This window comes from Rhagoletis pomonella, unplaced genomic scaffold (assembly GCF_013731165.1).
Source record: "Rhagoletis pomonella isolate Grant_MI unplaced genomic scaffold, Rhpom_1.0 Rhpom_scaffold_00003, whole genome shotgun sequence".
Taxonomy (NCBI): domain Eukaryota; kingdom Metazoa; phylum Arthropoda; class Insecta; order Diptera; family Tephritidae; genus Rhagoletis; species Rhagoletis pomonella.
In genome coordinates this window covers 55,596,322-55,613,847 of record NW_023458557.1, presented here as the reverse complement: position 1 = coordinate 55,613,847, position 17,526 = coordinate 55,596,322, and the positions used below count along the sequence as shown (strand labels likewise).

Here is a 17,526-nt window from a genome sequence, read left to right as displayed (position 1 = left end):
ACGTTTTAAGTTTTATTTTTTGCTCGGAAAATAATGGTTACGTTTTAGGTTTTATTTTTTGCTCGGAAAATAATTGTTATTTCTTGAGTTTTATTTTTTGCTCAGAAAATAAAACTTAATTTTTGCGTATGCGCATGCGCATGCGTGAATAGACAGGGGGCGGCTGCATTGAACCTTTAACGCCACTGTGGAGTGGGTAATGAAAATATAGATACCAGGGCAGAAACAAAGAGAACAACATTTCTAAAGAAAAAGTGCAAAAAAGCGCATACGCATACGCAAAAATTAAGTTTTATTTTCTGAGCAAAAAAGAAATCTATATATTAATACGCTAACATAAATTTTGTCTCCGTTCGTTTGGCGACTCTACCGAACCGATTTCAAAACCAAGAACACCGTTGGAAAGGCATTTTTCCGTAGATGAGCAGAGTTTTTGTGGTTTCACAATTGGTTGAAATTACGGCCAAAACCGCTGTTTAAACATTTTCGAATTGTGTATAGATGTTGCTGCAACATGCTCAATTTGACATGTTTCGCCTGTTGTTTCACTACACATTTGAAATTAAGCTTTGAAATAAAGATAAATATGAAGATGAAGAAATAAATGACAACGATGAAGTCAAAAAAAAAGAAGGCAGAAGTGAAGATAAAGACGAAAATGGAGACAATGACAGATACATAAGAATTAGGGTAACTGAAAGGGTAAGAACATTTCTTGAATTTATGAAGTGAAACTTCTTTAGCGGCAATTGGTTGGTTGGGAGTAAATTGTCAAATTAAAGGGGAATAATGCACTTAGAAATGGTTCTCAGCGGTTTAGCGGTTTGAGAATAAAAACAAAAACAAAGATGCCTAGAGGTACAGGCAAAAACGAAGATCAAGGTAAATTTAAACACTTTAAGGTAAAGGTGAAGAGGAATATGCAGAAATAAAGATAAATATGAAGAAAAGGATGAGGATGAAGATCGATTTTGTTATCGATATAAAACTCGATATTGTTATCGATATAATAATCGATATAATAATCGATATTGCTATCGATAAAATAATCGATACTGTTATTAATTAAATAACCGCTTTTGTAATCGATATAATAATCAATATAATAATCGATATTGTTATCGATACAATAATGGATATTGTTATCGGTATAATAATCGATTAAATAATTGATTTTGTTATCGATTTAGTTTATATTGTTAACGATATGTACAATAATCGATACTGGTGATTGTTATATTTATCGATGAATTAATCGATTTTACAATCGTTGTATTTTTTCTATATGTGTATGGATATTGTTATCGGTATTTTTATCAACACAGTTATCAACAGGGTTATCGATACACTAATCGGAACATGGAATGTGATCAAATTACATCACATCACATCACATTTTATCACATGATATGAAGAGACATCACATGATATTGCATCACATAATATGATGTCACATCACACGATATCATGCGACATGACATTATATGATATGCCATCACATTATAGTGCATGACATCACAAGACTTGATATCACATGATATGACATCGTATGACATGACATGGCATTACATGACGTGGCATCACATGATATGACATCATATGGTATGACTTCATATGACATGACATCAGAGGATATGACAACACATGACATGACACACACACATCCCATCACATAAAATCACATCACATCTTATCACGTCATCGCACCTCATCTCATCTACGTGAATAGAAAAAGAAAAGGATATAAGCAAAGATGTGAAAGATAAAAACAAAGATGAAGACCAAGGTAAAGTTACCGATTTCAAAGCCAGAAACACCGTTGGAAAGTAATTTTCTGTAGATGAGGAGAGTTTTTATAGTTTCGAAATTGGTTGAAAATCGTCGTTTAAAAATTTCCATATTTGTTAATGGTTGTTTTTGCAACCTGTTCAATTCAAGCGTTTTGTTTTACTTCGTATTTGAAATTAAACTTTGAAATAAAGATAAATATGAAGATGAAGAAACAAGTGATAACGATAATAATAATAATAATATCCCAGCGGTTTTTACCCTCCATTCCCGCCCATCCGCACGAGGGGCGCAGTCCGCATGACGTACGGAACCAGTATTTTCAATTTTTGCGCCGAGTCACGATAGGCAGGAGTTTGTTAAGTGTCGAGATCTAAAACTGTTCAGCTACAGAACTAAATTCATCAGCCGATTTTGTGTCTTTATTTTAATGATTCATTTATTGAGAGAGGACAGTATCGATTTCTTAATGCTGAAAAGCGGATCTGATATATCAAACGTGCTGGAATGAGAGTTAAAATCCTGGCATAAGCAACGGAGTGGGTCGTGCAATTCAAAATTTGTTTTACAAGCTTTCAGAAATAGGGGGCAAAAGTGTCTTGATACCCGGGAGGGAACATTAAGGCTAACTTCGCCAAGAAGAAGCGGACTTGAAATTGAGCCTGTTAGTAATTTAACTATAACAAGTAAGAAAGTCTAAGTTCGGGCGGGGCCGAACATTAAATACCCGGCGCAAGTATTACATATATGCCTTTTTACCTTTCCGAAACCTTCCGCTAGATGGTAAGCCGGGGTGTATCAATTTTGAATAAATTAGCATCCTTAAATTTCGAGATATTGACGTTTCGAGCTTTTCTAAAATTTACCGTTATATGAAAAGCCGTGATTTTAGTCCGATTTCAATAATTTCGAACGTTTTGCTTTTATGTGGCAAGCACAATAAAAATACCGAGTTTGGTACAAATTGGTAGAACGGTTACCGAGATACATATATGTGATCATAAGTGGGCGGTGCCACGCCCATTTTCCAAAATTTTATGATAAGCGTATTTCCTGATAAAGAATTGTTGCAAGCATCAATTCTGAATAAATTAGCTTCAATATTTACGGATTTATTGAAGATTTCGTATTTCTCCAAATTACCGTTATATGGGATGTGGGCGTGGTTATTGTCCCCTTTTTAAAATTTTCGGCCATTTGGTATCCTGTACCAAGGCCAATAACTGTGCCAAGTTTGGAAGAAATCGGTGCAGCGGTTGCCAAGATATACACATGTAACATTAAGTGGGCGTGGCTACGCCCATTTTTCAAAAATTTATAATATTCTTATTTTTCGTCTAAAAGTTATTGCAAATATCAATTTTGAGTGAATAATCTTCAGTAGTTACTAAAATATCGCAGTTTTCGTATTTCTGAAAATTACCGTTATATGGGAGGTAGGCGTGGTTATTGTCCGATTTTGCCCATTTTCAATACCATCCGTCCTACGCCCGAAAGAAGTACACGTGCCAAGTTACGTTAAGATATCTTAATTTTTACTCGAGTTATCGTGTGCACAGACGGACAGACGGACGGACGGACGGACGGACGGACGGACGGACGGACAGACAGTCACCGCTTAATCGATTTCTCTTTTCATCCTGATCATTTATGTATACATTTGTCTATATCTATCTCGATTCGTTTTGCCTGTTACAAACAACCGTTATGTGAACAAAGTTATAATACCCTTGTGCACAAGTGCGCTCGGGTATAAAAATTGTACCAAGCATTTGCCTGCGGCTGGAAAGTGTAGGAAGATTAATAAGTTTTAATCGGCTCGTATAAGGTGGAAGGTTATATTGAGAATCCCAACGGAAATTTCTTAAAGCAAAAAGTAGGAATTGTTTTTGAATTGATTCTATCTTGTATGAGTAAATTTGATACCTTGGATTCCAAACCACCGAACCGTATTCCAGAATTGGCCTAACTAATGTTGTAAACAGGGTTTTAGTGATTTAATGGGTCTCAAAATTCTTTTGACCATCGTTTCACAAATGCAAGTACACCTTTAGCCTTGTTGATTTTCACATTAATATGAAGATTAAAATTAAGCTTAGGATCCATTGTGATACCAAGGTCCACAAAATTGTATACCTGTTCCAGGTTAAGGTTACCTATTGTATAAGAAGTGGGATGAACAGCTCTTCGCGAGAAGCTCATTACTTTACATTTCTTAAGATTTAGAGGCATAAGATTTACTTGACACCAGTAAGCCATGCTGTCTAAGTCTGATTGTAGAAAAGACCTTTCTTCAATTGAAGCGTACGATTTATAAAGCTTTACATCATCTGCATACATTAAAATTTTAGAAAATTGTATATCTGTAGAAATATCGTTTATAAAAAGCAAGAACAGAACCGGGCCTAGGTGGCTACCTTGAGGGACTCCTGAAGTAACATCAATGACGTCAGAGATAGTATTTTTAAACATTACCTTTTGTGATCTATCACAGAGGTATGAAGAGATCCAACGTAGAAAATTAGGTGGAAGACCAAGAATATCAAGTTTGTAGATAAGCAACGAGTGGCACACTTTGTCAAATGCTTTACTGAAGTCAGTATACATAACATCAACAGTTTTGCTTTCACTAAATGCTTTTGAGATATAGGATGGTAATTCGAGTAAATTTGTAGAAGTTGATTTACCCTTGCAAAATCCATGTTGACTATATGAAATGCTAGAAGAGATAGAATGCATCAACTGATTTGTTATAATTGCTTCAAATAATTTAGGAATTGCAGAAAGCTTAGCTATTCCCCGATGAAGACAAAAAAAGGCAAAAGTGAAGATAAAGACGAAAATTGAGATAAAGGCGAAAATGGATACAATGCTAACAGAGCTGAAATTTTCCAATAGGAATCGAAATAAAATCAGCCATAAAGCTTACTGAAATTTATCGAATCATCGAAGTTAGTTATCGCAACGTATCGAATTATTCAAACTGATCAATTTTTACTGAGTTGTCGAAATTTATAGACACAGGAACTAAGTTGTCCAAATTTACGGATAGTTATCGAGCTATAAAAACGTGTGGGATTAACGAAATTTGTCAAGTTAAAGAAATGTATCAAGTTATCGATATTTATTGAATTATCATTATTTATAGACTTAACGAAATATATCGAGGTGTCGTAATGCATGGAGTTCTTTCAACTTACAGAGATATCGATAATTATTGATCGACTGAAATTGGTTGGTTCAACGAAGCGAAGTTTATGGAATTTTCAAAATATATCGATTTATCGAAATTTCAAGGTTATATAAGTTTATCGATTTATCACTGTTTATCGCATTTAATCGTCTTAACAGAGTGTAACGAGTTATCAAAATGTTTAGATAGTTTTCGAAAAATATGGAGATGTCAAAAGTAAAAATTTATAAAGGTATCCAAAGTTTTTAAATTTTTGAGTTATCTAAATTTATCGAGCCATCGAATTTCACAGTTATCGAAATTGGTCGAGTTAACGAATTTTGTTGAGTTATCGAATTTTGTGTTCTTGAAATTCATCGAACTATCGATATGTATCAAATCATTGAAATTTATCGATAAACTTGAATGTATCGGGTCAATTCCAAGTCCTGCCGAAGTCCTCCAAAGACCTTCTCAGATAAAAAAAAATTTAGTTACGTTTTAGCAGAAGATTTTTCGGTTAGTTAATTTGTACCGTATAAGTTTTGCTGCGTGTTAAGTTAGAAATCCTCTCCAAGGCTTCTAAAACTAGAAAAACTGTCGAATTTCGACAGTAACTGGCACTCTAGTAACGATTATTTTCCGAGCAAAAAATAAAACTTAAAATGTAACGATTATTTTCCGAGCAAAAAATAAAACTTAAAACGTAACCATTATTTTCCGAGCCAAAAATAAAACTTAAAACGCAACCATTATTTTCCGAGCGAAAAATAAAACTTAAAACGTAACCATTATTTTCCGAGCAAAAAATAAAACTTAAAACGTAACCATTATTTTCCGAGCAAAAAATAAAACTCAGTTAATAACGATTAAAAAGTGATTTTTATAATAAAACTTATAACCTTTACGGGCCATGGTTTTCACTTATTTGACGACAAATGCAACTGAATTTGACATAGTGAAAACCAGCCTTAAGTCAAAAATGATGTTTCCCTTCCGTCAGTTTTCATAGAAAATTCAAATAAAACATAATTTGCCTGTAATAAAATACACGTAAAAATAGACATATTAAAAATAAAATAAAAATAATACGAAATACGATTATCTGCTAATTGAACGGCGTTGCCACAAATCGTTAGCAAACAGCCTTAAGGAAATCGCATTAGCAAACAAAATACGGCGTATACTGTCGATGAGTAAATACAATTCGTAAAATAGTTTTTAGCAACGAGATATCTAATTTTTTTTTTCTTGCCAACACCCGGAACATTTCATGTCCCGGTATATGTTGTACCGGGACCGGGACATAACTCTAAAATTCGGGACAGTTCCGCTGAAAACGGGACGGTTGGCAACCGTGGCCGTAAGGTACATTCCTTGCAGGGAAATCTACTAGTTGTGAACTAAAAAGATACCAGTTTATTTTTCAGTCCAACTAGTTCACGTTATATCCCTTTTCAATGTTACCGACTGGTATTTTTAACATGGCGGTGTCATAGGAGATGTCAATTGTCGGCCCCTGCATCAGCACCCTACCAGTTGACGGGATACACTGCCAATTCATCCCCCGTAAAAAGCATAACTATGCAATTTTACTCGCGGCGCTGTAAAGAGACACGAGTTAGAATCTCAAAGGTTATTTAATTTTTTTTTATGTATTTGATTTTTTATTTACTCATGTTTTTGTTGTAATTAAAAAAAAAAAAAAATTTAATTTAATTTTTATATATGTTATAGGTCCCCCGAAATCCCCAGTGAATGCAATGGGGGACAAATTAAAAATCTTTGGTATATAAATAAGTCTCCTGAAGATAACCAGAGTTTTCCGATCGAAAAATATTGATTTTCAAGAACTCTACACCATCTCTACGAAAAGATGTTTTTTCCGCATATAAAATACATGGAAAATTTTAAGCTCTTGTGCGCCCTCTAAATATTTTTTGATTTCAAAATAAAAAATAGTGGTATATTTTTTCGGTAAAGAACAAACGCAAAGGGTGGCGACATTAAAATTCCGACTTTACTTTTTTTTGGACCACCCTAGTATATACATAATAATACAATTTCATTCATTCCTTGCCTTTTAGTCATACAATTTGTTTGTTTAATTTTTTCAGGGTACGAAATTGGGCGCTTAAATTTGGTGTGGATCTTTGGGAGTTCGGACGGCAATTTACAAAAATGAATGAAATAAAAAATGTAAGTAAAACATTCGTATTGAAGTCACAATTATTATTACTACCATTAGCCCAGTGAGCCTGTCACAAGATTTAGTTGTACCCATGGTACAGTTATTACAGGTATTGTCTTCCCAGAGAGTTTTGCTTCGCATCGAAATTCGTGCTCCCTTATATTTATTTTGACGCATTTCAATGTTGATTCTCTTACGGTAAGTTGGCTTCATGATACAAAAAAGAAGGTAGTTTAAATAAACAAAATTTGATGTATAATATAAATTTTTGAAGTTTCATAAATTGTGAGTATTATCAACGATCTTGCCTCTATTGAAACAAAAACTCCATTTATTTATGCCAACGTAATAATATTTCAAATCATTACCAGTGCATTGTATTTTTTTTTACTTACGTGGTTCGCACCTTTTTACAACGCTTTTATCAACTTGCAATGTTGTATGTCCAGACCACCATTTGCTATAAATAAAGCAAAGGTATTTATGGCAAACCTAGTCTAGATATCAACCTCGTCGAAGGTATCATATCAAAGACATACAATTAGAAAACCTCTGGAGATAGATGTCGCCTCGCCAGAAGAAGTTAAAAATATGCACTACATACGCTACAGCGGAAATAGACGAGCCGCCATTTCTTTAAATGAAATTAATTGCTGCTATATGTATGTATGTGCGTATGTAGGCATATACTAAATGTGAGCAAACAACATTTTGCTTGCATAGTGTTCTGTTCTCTTTTCGCTGCAAGTTGAATTAGTTTAGTATCTATTGCAAAATTGTATACAGACAAGACTAAAACGTATAAAATAAATTTAAAAAAAAGGCGTGAGTACTAGGTACTCATGAAATTTGATGTGTATACATATGCGAACGGCAAAGCATAAAAGTACGTTTACATATAACTATAATCTCAATCAAAGCTCGTTAGCTGTCAAATTGGTTGTGCTTGTTATTCACACAACTCGAGGAAAAGTTAAACTTCTTCTCTGTGCCACCGAGGTCACTTTTTTTTTGCAACACATATTAGGCCATTTAAATATATTTTAACTGAATATTTTATTAAAATACCTTTACAAACCTATTTTCCTTACTAGCGTCAATTTTTGTTTACTTTAACATTTGACATTCATATGCCCACATACATACATATGTTACTTTTCATATCAATTTAAGTGTATTACATGCGCTCCACCTTTTTCGTTTTCAATGACAATTATTGTTTATAATGACTTTTGCTAAAATTGCAAAATCAAAAGTTATCAAAACAAATTCCGTGGGACTGGGAAATATTATTTTCTACTTTTTAGTCCATTTATAAAAGCGTTGTATATTAAAAGGTTTTTTTTAATTTTATTTATTTATTAAAAAATACAATTACAATGTATGAGTGAAACTTGTTTATATGGAGGGAAATGGGTAGAACCGTCAAAAAAAAATTATTCAAAATCAACGCGATTTCTGAGCCATATAATATTTACACATTATTATACTAAATTTGAGTGGGCTAGAAAACTGCGTTGAATTCAATCTGATGGAAAAGTTGAAGAGTTTGGTGAAAATTCGTTGAATTTGCTTTAATTTTGTATAAAAATTGAAACGTTGGTTTATATGATTTTGTTTAAAGCATGCTCCATATTCTTATAAGAAAATAACATACAAATTTTAGATTGCAAAATATAGTGAGTATTTAAAAAAGATATGGTGTATCAAGACTTTTGGTGTTAAGCACATACATATGTATGTATAAAATGTAAACTGTTAAAGGAGGCTTCATCGTAATCGTTCTTTTTATTTTATAATAAAAACCACGAACGCATTTTGGTTATTCTTATACCCGAGCGCACTTGTGCACAAGGGTATATTAATTTTGTTCACATAACGGTTGTTTGTAACAGCCAAAACGAATCGAGATAGATATAGACAAATGTATACATAAATGATCAGGATGAAAAAAGAAATCGATTAAGCCATGTCTGTCTGTCCGTCCGTTTGTCCGTCTGTCCGTCCGTCCGTGTACACGATAACTCGAGCAAAAATTGAGATATCTCAACGAAATTTGGTAGGTAGGTTTCCCTTAATCCAAGGTAGGTTGGTATTTAAAATGGGCGAAATCGGACTGTAACCACGCCCACTTCCCATATAACGGTAATTTCCAGAAATACGAAAACTGCGATATTTTAGTAACTACTGAAGATTATTCACTCAAAATTGATATTTACAACAATTTTTAGACGAAAAATAAGAATATTATAAATTTTTGGAAAATGGGCGTAGCCACGCCCACTTATGGTTACATGTGTATATCTTCGTAACCGCTGCACCAATTTCTTCCAAACTTGGCACAGTTGTTGGCGTTGGTACACCATACCAAATGGCCAAAAATCTTTTAATTCGGACAATAACCACGCCCACATTCCATATAACGGTAGTTTAGAGAAATATAAAATCTTCGATAAATCAGTAAATATTGAAGCAAATTTATTCAAAATTGATGCTTGCAAAAACTTTTTACCAAGAAATACTTTTATGGTACAATTTTGGAAAATGGGCGTGGCACCGCCCACTTATGATCACATATATGTATATCGGTGACCGTTCTACCAATTTGTACCAAACTCGGTGTGGTTATTGTGCTTGCCACATGAAAGCAAAGCGTTGAAAATTATTGAAATCGGACTAAAATTTCGGCCGCTTTTCATATAACGGTAAATTTCAGAAATGCTTGAAACTTCAATATTTCGAAATTGAAGGACGCCAATTTACTCAAAATTGATACACCCCGGCTTACCATCTAGCGGTAGGTTTCGGAAAGGTGAAGAAACATATATTTAATACTTGCGCCGGGTATTTAATGGTCGGCTCCGCCCGAACTTAGACTTTCTTACTTGTTTTCATTTTATTATTTTGAATGCAATCCTGCGATCTAAAAATCTAATTCTAAAAAATGTTCTTCCAAATAAAACCTTTTTATTAATACTTCGCCCAGCGGTTGAAATTGAACCGCTAAAATTGAGGATAGTTTATGTAAGTTGAGTTGAGCTGAAATAACATTAGTTGGAATGGGTTAAGTGGAGGGAGTTTAGCTTAGTACTTAGCATAACATAACATACCATAGCATAAGATTAAATAACATAACATATGTAGCATAACACACCACAATATAACATCGCACATGTTTCAGTTGTATTTCCTTTTATCCCTATCACTTTCTTCCTCTCTATATTTGTCTCTATCGCTTTTAATGTTTATGTTTATCTTCACCTTCATGTTCATGTTCATGTTCATCTTCATTTCATCTTCATATTCACCTTCGTTTATATTTAAGTTTCTTTACTTTTATTCTAATCTTTGCCTTTATCCCTTTCTTCTTCTACATATTCAAAATTTACCTTCTTCCTTGCATGAATCTTAATCTTCTTTAATTCAGTATCAATCTTAAAGCATACATTTAGGAGGCATTTCCGCCCCAACCATGTACATGTACGGCATTAGTATTGGTGTGACTTTTGAATTGATTTTTTCGCTTTATGTTAAACTTATTTGAAATTTGTAAAATTGCCTGCACATCAGCATCTAAATACCTTTCTAATGATATATAACTGTTTATACCTTAGAGGTATAGTTTAGCCGCAAAAGGGGTGTAAAGGAAACATGATTGCCTATTTATATAATTGATTTTGGTCCAAATTTACTTTTAAATTTCTCAACAGATTTTGTAAAAAATTTGGCTTTGTGGTTAGCGTATCTCCAAAATTTCAAAAAAAATATTACTTCTGGTGATCAGGAGCATGAATTTGGTTAAATGTCATAATTTTATTAAAAGTCAAATGGTTAACAACAACAACGAATGTCATTAAATGAAACTAATTTCTTTTTTGCATAATGATTGGCTTTGCTTTTGGTTTTCGCTCAATTTATTTTCTATAATTTTTTAAAACAAAAGAAAAACCGTTTGAAATAAAGTGAGCAATAAAAATCATGAATTTGTTTGCTAAGCAAACGTTTATTTTTCGGTTTTTGCAAATTAAATAAGTTCTCTGCAAGAAGGTTTGTTTAAAAAAATACGTAAGCATTAGACCTCTGCATGAGTTGATGCAAAGTTCTAGCCGAACTGAGTACTGTAGATTTGAATATTCTACTTCATATACAAAACACTCAACGTTTGGAATGTTGTAAGTTATGAATATACATTTTGTTTTAAATTTTCTATCTTCAAATGGAAGAATGTGAACGAATGAATGAAAAACAGAGAACGTATATTTATAGAGAAGGTCCAAGAACGGATCAGCGTGGAAACTGTCAAATACCAACAAAACTGGCGAAGCGCATTTTAAGAGCGGCCAGCAAGAGACAATCGAATTTTAACAGAGCCCAGCCAGAAGCAAAATAAATTTAACAGAAATTGTCTCATCAAAGCAAATGCATTTTTTTCTTGTTAGACGCGAAATGCTGACGGCTTTTTACGTTTTTACAAAGCTTTTATTGTTCTTTAAATTGGTTAATTATTTAAAATAAATGCATGCATAGGTCGAAATATGTAATATGTACATATTGTGTACATGCATATGTATGCGAGAGATACAATTCTGTGAATCAAAAAAGTGAAAGTTATGCAAATATGTAATATGCAATTGGCAAATTCGTGGGTGATTTGCCGTCGGCATTTGAGTTGAAAAAATCGACTTTTACTTTTTTACCGATTCATATGGTAGATGCTACGCTATTTTCAACGCAACAAACCGCAGTTTTTTAGCTGCCTTAGTTTTTCCCCAAATTCACTTTAAAGATGGACACGTTGACCAAAAAACGCAAATGCGCACTGTTTGGTGTCGGCATTAAAAGCGAAGCAAATCGGTTTTTATATATTTAACGATTCTAATGGTAGTTTATAGACACGATATTTTCAATGCAACAAACTGCAGTTTTCTAGCTGCCTTAGTTTTCTCACAAATCCACTTCAAAAAAACGTACAAATGCATTGATTGCACGCACGAGTTAACTTCAAAGTTGTTTTTGTCGAAAAGTTATTTATATCGAGAAAAACTGTGCATTATCATTTTTCACTGCTATACTCGTATTATATGTAAATAATGGGGCATATGCATAGTTAAAATAAAGCCGACACTAAAGTTAGTTACAGCTTTTTCATATCACTTTCAGTGGACTAGGCATCTGTGAAAAAAAAAGATGCAACTAACTTTCTTATTTGGGACTGACAAACTTAAACTTAGAGTAGACTTTATTTCATATACGAATAGGTATGCCCCAATAGTTTTGGAGTCCAATGAAAATGCATTTCCCCATGCATACTCATGTACATACGTACTCCATTAACTGATAATGTTTTTACATGCATACATATGTATATATATATGTATGTGTATATTACTGCCAAAATACTACGTACATACACACAAATATACATATTTACAACTCACGGCAGCATACGTACATATGCACATAATTGCACGCGTACTCAAATACAACAATAACTATTTCTTTCGTAAACGCATGCGCGCATTTCTCAAGGCCAAGTAAATTCATTCATAAAAATAACCGCAGCACATCTCCCCGCAAATTCATCACCATCAAGCTCAACTTTTTCAATCCGACACAAAAATTCTAAAATCTTAAAATGAAGAAATCTCGGCCAGCCAAGTGAAAAGTGGCAACTATTTCTCTATATCCAGTAAAATAAGTTATCTCGAATTTTGGAAATTTTTGGTAATTTTTGGCAAAACACTCTATTTCTCTGTTCCCTTCCAATATTTCAACCACTAACTAGTTTTTGAGATGTAATTTTAATAAATATTAAATAAAAGTGTACGTTTTCTGCAGGAAAATACATTGATTTTTTTTTAATAAAACCAAAACTTCTAAAATCGCAAAAATAAGTGGTTTTATCGGTAGTTCACAGATGTAACGTGGCAACTTAGCTCGTTTTCATATTTTTCGGTCCGAAATTGTAAAATTTTTGTCCATGCCGCGCCACAATTTTTGTACAGGTGGGTCAATGTGCCTTGAACAAAATTTATATATATACAAAAAAATTATTTTATTTATTTTTTAATATTAAAATTTTCTATACTTCAAAGCGTTTATAAAAATATATTTTCATATATGCACCGACGATTTTTAATATTTTTCAACCGTAAGCAAATCTTCAGTACCATAAAAGTTTCAAACACATCAAAGTCCAAGCAATGCAATGTCCAAGCTAGTGGTACTCCACTGTACATGTGTATATGAATGTATGCATGTATGCGTGTAAAAAATGTCAATTCCAGTTTGATTTTAACCCATTTAGCGAACATAGTTTTTTTGGTTTCAGCTGGTTGCAACTGTTAATGAAGCACAATTTTTATGTTTAATCTTTATGAAAGTTACATGTATCGTCGAGAACATGGTTATATGCAGAATTTTAAATTAATTAATATTATTCACCATACAAAATGTTCGAGTATTGCTTTATTAAATGCAAACTTATGCGAAAATCTAAATATTTCGCAAACATGGGGTTAATGGTTTCGCGCACGTGCCAATCTGGTGCCGATTCGCAGAAATTGAATAATTTGTGTAGATGAAGCGGCGAGGGGAAGACGAAAGCAGAACAATCGTGTATATGTATGTTTATATGTACATTTATAAATGCATACATACTTACATTCTCATTTGTTTGTCTTTTTGGATGCATGAAAAATTTGGTAGCAGAAATAGGTAATGAAATGAAGTTTACAAATATGTGCTTTATAAATTTAGGTTTATTAATTAATTATTAGATATGTAAATGACAATGTGGGGGACAAATATGTACATGAGTAGCGAAGCTGCCACCCATCCAATGGCAACTTCTTGCACCACTTTATTAGAAAAGATTTGAAAACTGCATTATTTCCATAAATATTGAAAACATTGAAAAATTTCTTAAATATTTTCGGCTTAGATTAGCGAGATTTTTACTAATTGTTGGTAAAATCCGACGTTTTCAGATTATTAGTATTTTTAAAAAAAGTTTCCAAGTCGAAAACAATTAAAAACTGAATTATTTCCATAAATATCGAAAATATGGAAAAAATTCATACAGACTTTCGTCTTAGTTTTGTGAGATCTCTACAAAAAAAAAGGAAATTAATTATTTTCACAAGTTTTTTTTTTTAGTCCAATACCAATACAGTTTTTTACTTTAAAATAACACAAAAATTGGAAAAGTTATATAATATTTTCGATTTATTTTACCGTTGTGTGTACAAATCACCGAGAAGAAATTATTTTTTCCCCTAAAAACTATTCACAAAAAAAATCTAATACCAATAGTTTTATAATTGAAAATCTAACAACATAGGTATTACAAAAATCGAAAAATGCTATATAACCTTTCGATTTATTTTCACAGTATTTGTGGAAATCACCGGGGAAAAGGATTTTTGTATCAAAAAATATTTTCACAAAAAAACACAAACACATGGGACTTTTCTATTTGCAATTATTAATAAAATATCACAAAAATCGGGAATGTTATATACTATTTTCGATTTAATTTCATGTTACTTGTACAAATCATTGAAAAAAAATTTAATTTTTTTTACTTGGGTTTTCTATTTGAAAATTTTCCCAAAATATCACAAAAATTATCAGTATTCATATTTAATTAACATTGCAAATGCTCTCGTGAGATTTAGCTCTGTTAACATTCTTCTTTTCTGCTTTGTATTTTGCTTTCGCTGTTAAGTATTCCAAATATTTGTCGCTCTTAAAATGCGCTTCGCCAGTTTAGTTGGCTCGAAAAAATGTGGCATTCACAGTTCTTGGACCTTCTCTATAAATATACGTTCTCTGTGAAAAACATACAAATCTTTCAAACTCATTTTGGTTATACTTCTTTTCTACAAGTTTGTTCGTATTGTAATAGGAGCGTAGCAATACATACATACAAAGAAGTGTATATATCCTATAAACATTTTGGCGAACGTTCGAAACGTACCTTTGGTATCCAATATGCATATCGGACTGAGAGCGAACTCATAACCAACCTTACTTTTCCAACGTTCATAGTATATTGCAAATCAAGGTTCATAGAATACAAGGTTACGACATCAGCCATGACCGCCATCTTGATGTCGTAGATGGCTCAATTTCTGGAGTTGCCAGATTCCTAAAAAAATATCTTATAAAAATACACTATTTTAGTCAAAAATACAGTACAGTTTTTTTTCAAATATGTGTAACCCTGATATTTACCGTTTGAAAATTTGCGTCGAAGATTGTGTTTTTTTCTGCGTTTTGAGTTTATTTAAATTATTAAAAATTTAAGTGCGCTGTTTTTGATTGCAAAAATTACACTGAAAAAAGTAATTTAGGTTTTACCGTATGTCTATAGATGAATTGCAATTTCGGTAGCGAAATTTTGGCAATGTTATGAACACCTTTTATTTAAAAATACGCGAGTGCGTGCGGCTCACTTTCAGGAATAAAATCACCAGCAAATATCAATTTGCATTCGATTTACATTTCATTTGTCACTATTGTACGAATATTATTATGTTAATCCAGTTTTATCTGAAGTTATAACATTTTATGTTGTTATAATAAGCTTTGCCACGATTTTATATCAAAAATGCCCATTTGATTAGGATTCCTAAAATATGCTATACGGCAACTATATTTTCTACGTTTTGTGTACTCTCCTTCTTCGTAAAATATTTCAGCCAATCAGAACTCACTTCGCAACTACGTCATTGGAGGAAAACAAATTTTTGACAACACCATGGCGTAACCTTCTATGTATTCTATAAACCTTGATTGCAAATACATTCGAGATAGGTTCGAAAGAAAACAAGTAAGAAAGTCTAAGTTCGGGCGGAGCCGAACATTAAATACCCGGCGCAAATATTGAATATATGATTTTCACCTTTCCGAAAGCTACCGCTACATGGTAAGCCGGGGTGTATCAATTTTGAGTAAATTAGCCTCCTTAAATTTCGAAATATTGCAGTTTCAAGCATTTCTGAAATTTACCGTTATATAAAAAGCGGCCGTAATTTTAGTCCGATTTCAATAATTTTCAACGTTTTGCTTTTATGTGGCAAGCACAATAAAAATACCGAGTTTGGTACAAATTGGTTGAACGGTTACCGATATATATATATATGTCATCATAAGTGGGCGGTGCCAGGCCCATTTTCCAAAATTTTATCATACGCGTATTTCTTGATAAAGGATTGTTGCAAGCATCAATTTTGAATAAATTAGCTTTAATATTTACTGATTTATCGAAGATTTCGTATTTCTCCAAATTACCGTTATATGGGATGTGGGCGTGGTTATTGTCCGATTTTAAAAATTTTCGGCCGTTTGGTATCCTGTACAAAGGCCAATAACTGTGCCAAGTTTGGAAGAAATCGGTGCAGCGGTTGCCAAGTTATACACATGTAACCATAAGTGGTCGTGGCTACGCCCATTTTTCAAAAATTTATAATATTCTTATTTTTCGTCTAAAAATTATTGTAAGTATCAATTTTGAGTGAATAATCTTCAGTAGTTACTAAAATATCGCAGTTTTCGTATTTCTGAAAATTACCGTTATATGGGAGGTAGGTGTGGTTATTATCCGATTTTTCCCATTTTCAATACCGTCCTACGCCCGAAAGAAGTACACGTACCAAGTTTCGTTAAGATATCTCAATTTTTGCTCGAGTTATCGTGTGCACAGACGGGCGGACACACGGACGGACGGACAGACAGTCACCGCTTAATCGATTTCTCTTTTCATCCTGATCATTTATGTATACATTTGTCTATATCTATATCGATTCGTTTTGTCTGCTACAAACAACCGTTATGTGAACAAAGTTATAATACCCTTCTGCACAAGTGCGCTCGGGTATAAAAATGGAAACCATAGTAACAAGAGAGATAGTGAAATCTAGCTCATTCTCCAAGAGAATATAAGACAACCACACTCATTAAAATTTCAATTCGGTAATGGGCGAATTCATAACGAAGGGAAAATACATTGGATAACGAGGGTTCCGTTTTGCTGGAGAATGACCTTGTTCTCTAATCGAATACTAACCTATTGCACATTCGTTACCGAAAATGAGACTCGAAAAAATGTTAGTTTTCCAATCATTTTCGAATTGTTAACCATGCCGAAAGTTTATTGGGTATGTACATATGTACATAGCAAGGCACATTGAACAGGTAGTATCATTAGAGCAACTGATTTGATTTTTAATTAACACCCTTTTATTAGCTTCACCTGTATGTTTGTATGTATGTATGTTTGTAACCGACTCCTTTGGACCCGATTTTGACCCACTTTAAACGGACAGATTTAATTCTAACTTTGTCCACTTATCAAGAATCAGCGACAATA

At 33.0% G+C, this 17,526-nt stretch overlaps 1 protein-coding gene across 5 annotated transcripts in view; it reads left to right on the top strand.

Annotated features, from left to right (window-relative positions):
• Nucleotides 1-17,526, top strand: part of LOC118735312 (voltage-dependent calcium channel subunit alpha-2/delta-3) — a 513,712-nt gene that overhangs the window by 152,044 nt on the left and 344,142 nt on the right. For all 5 annotated transcript variants that reach the window (XM_036464990.1, XM_036464991.1, XM_036464993.1 and 2 more), the window contains one exon: nt 7,078-7,159. In XM_036464990.1, the coding sequence (XP_036320883.1) occupies nt 7,078-7,159 (82 nt within the window). The remainder of the gene's footprint in view (nt 1-7,077; nt 7,160-17,526) is intronic.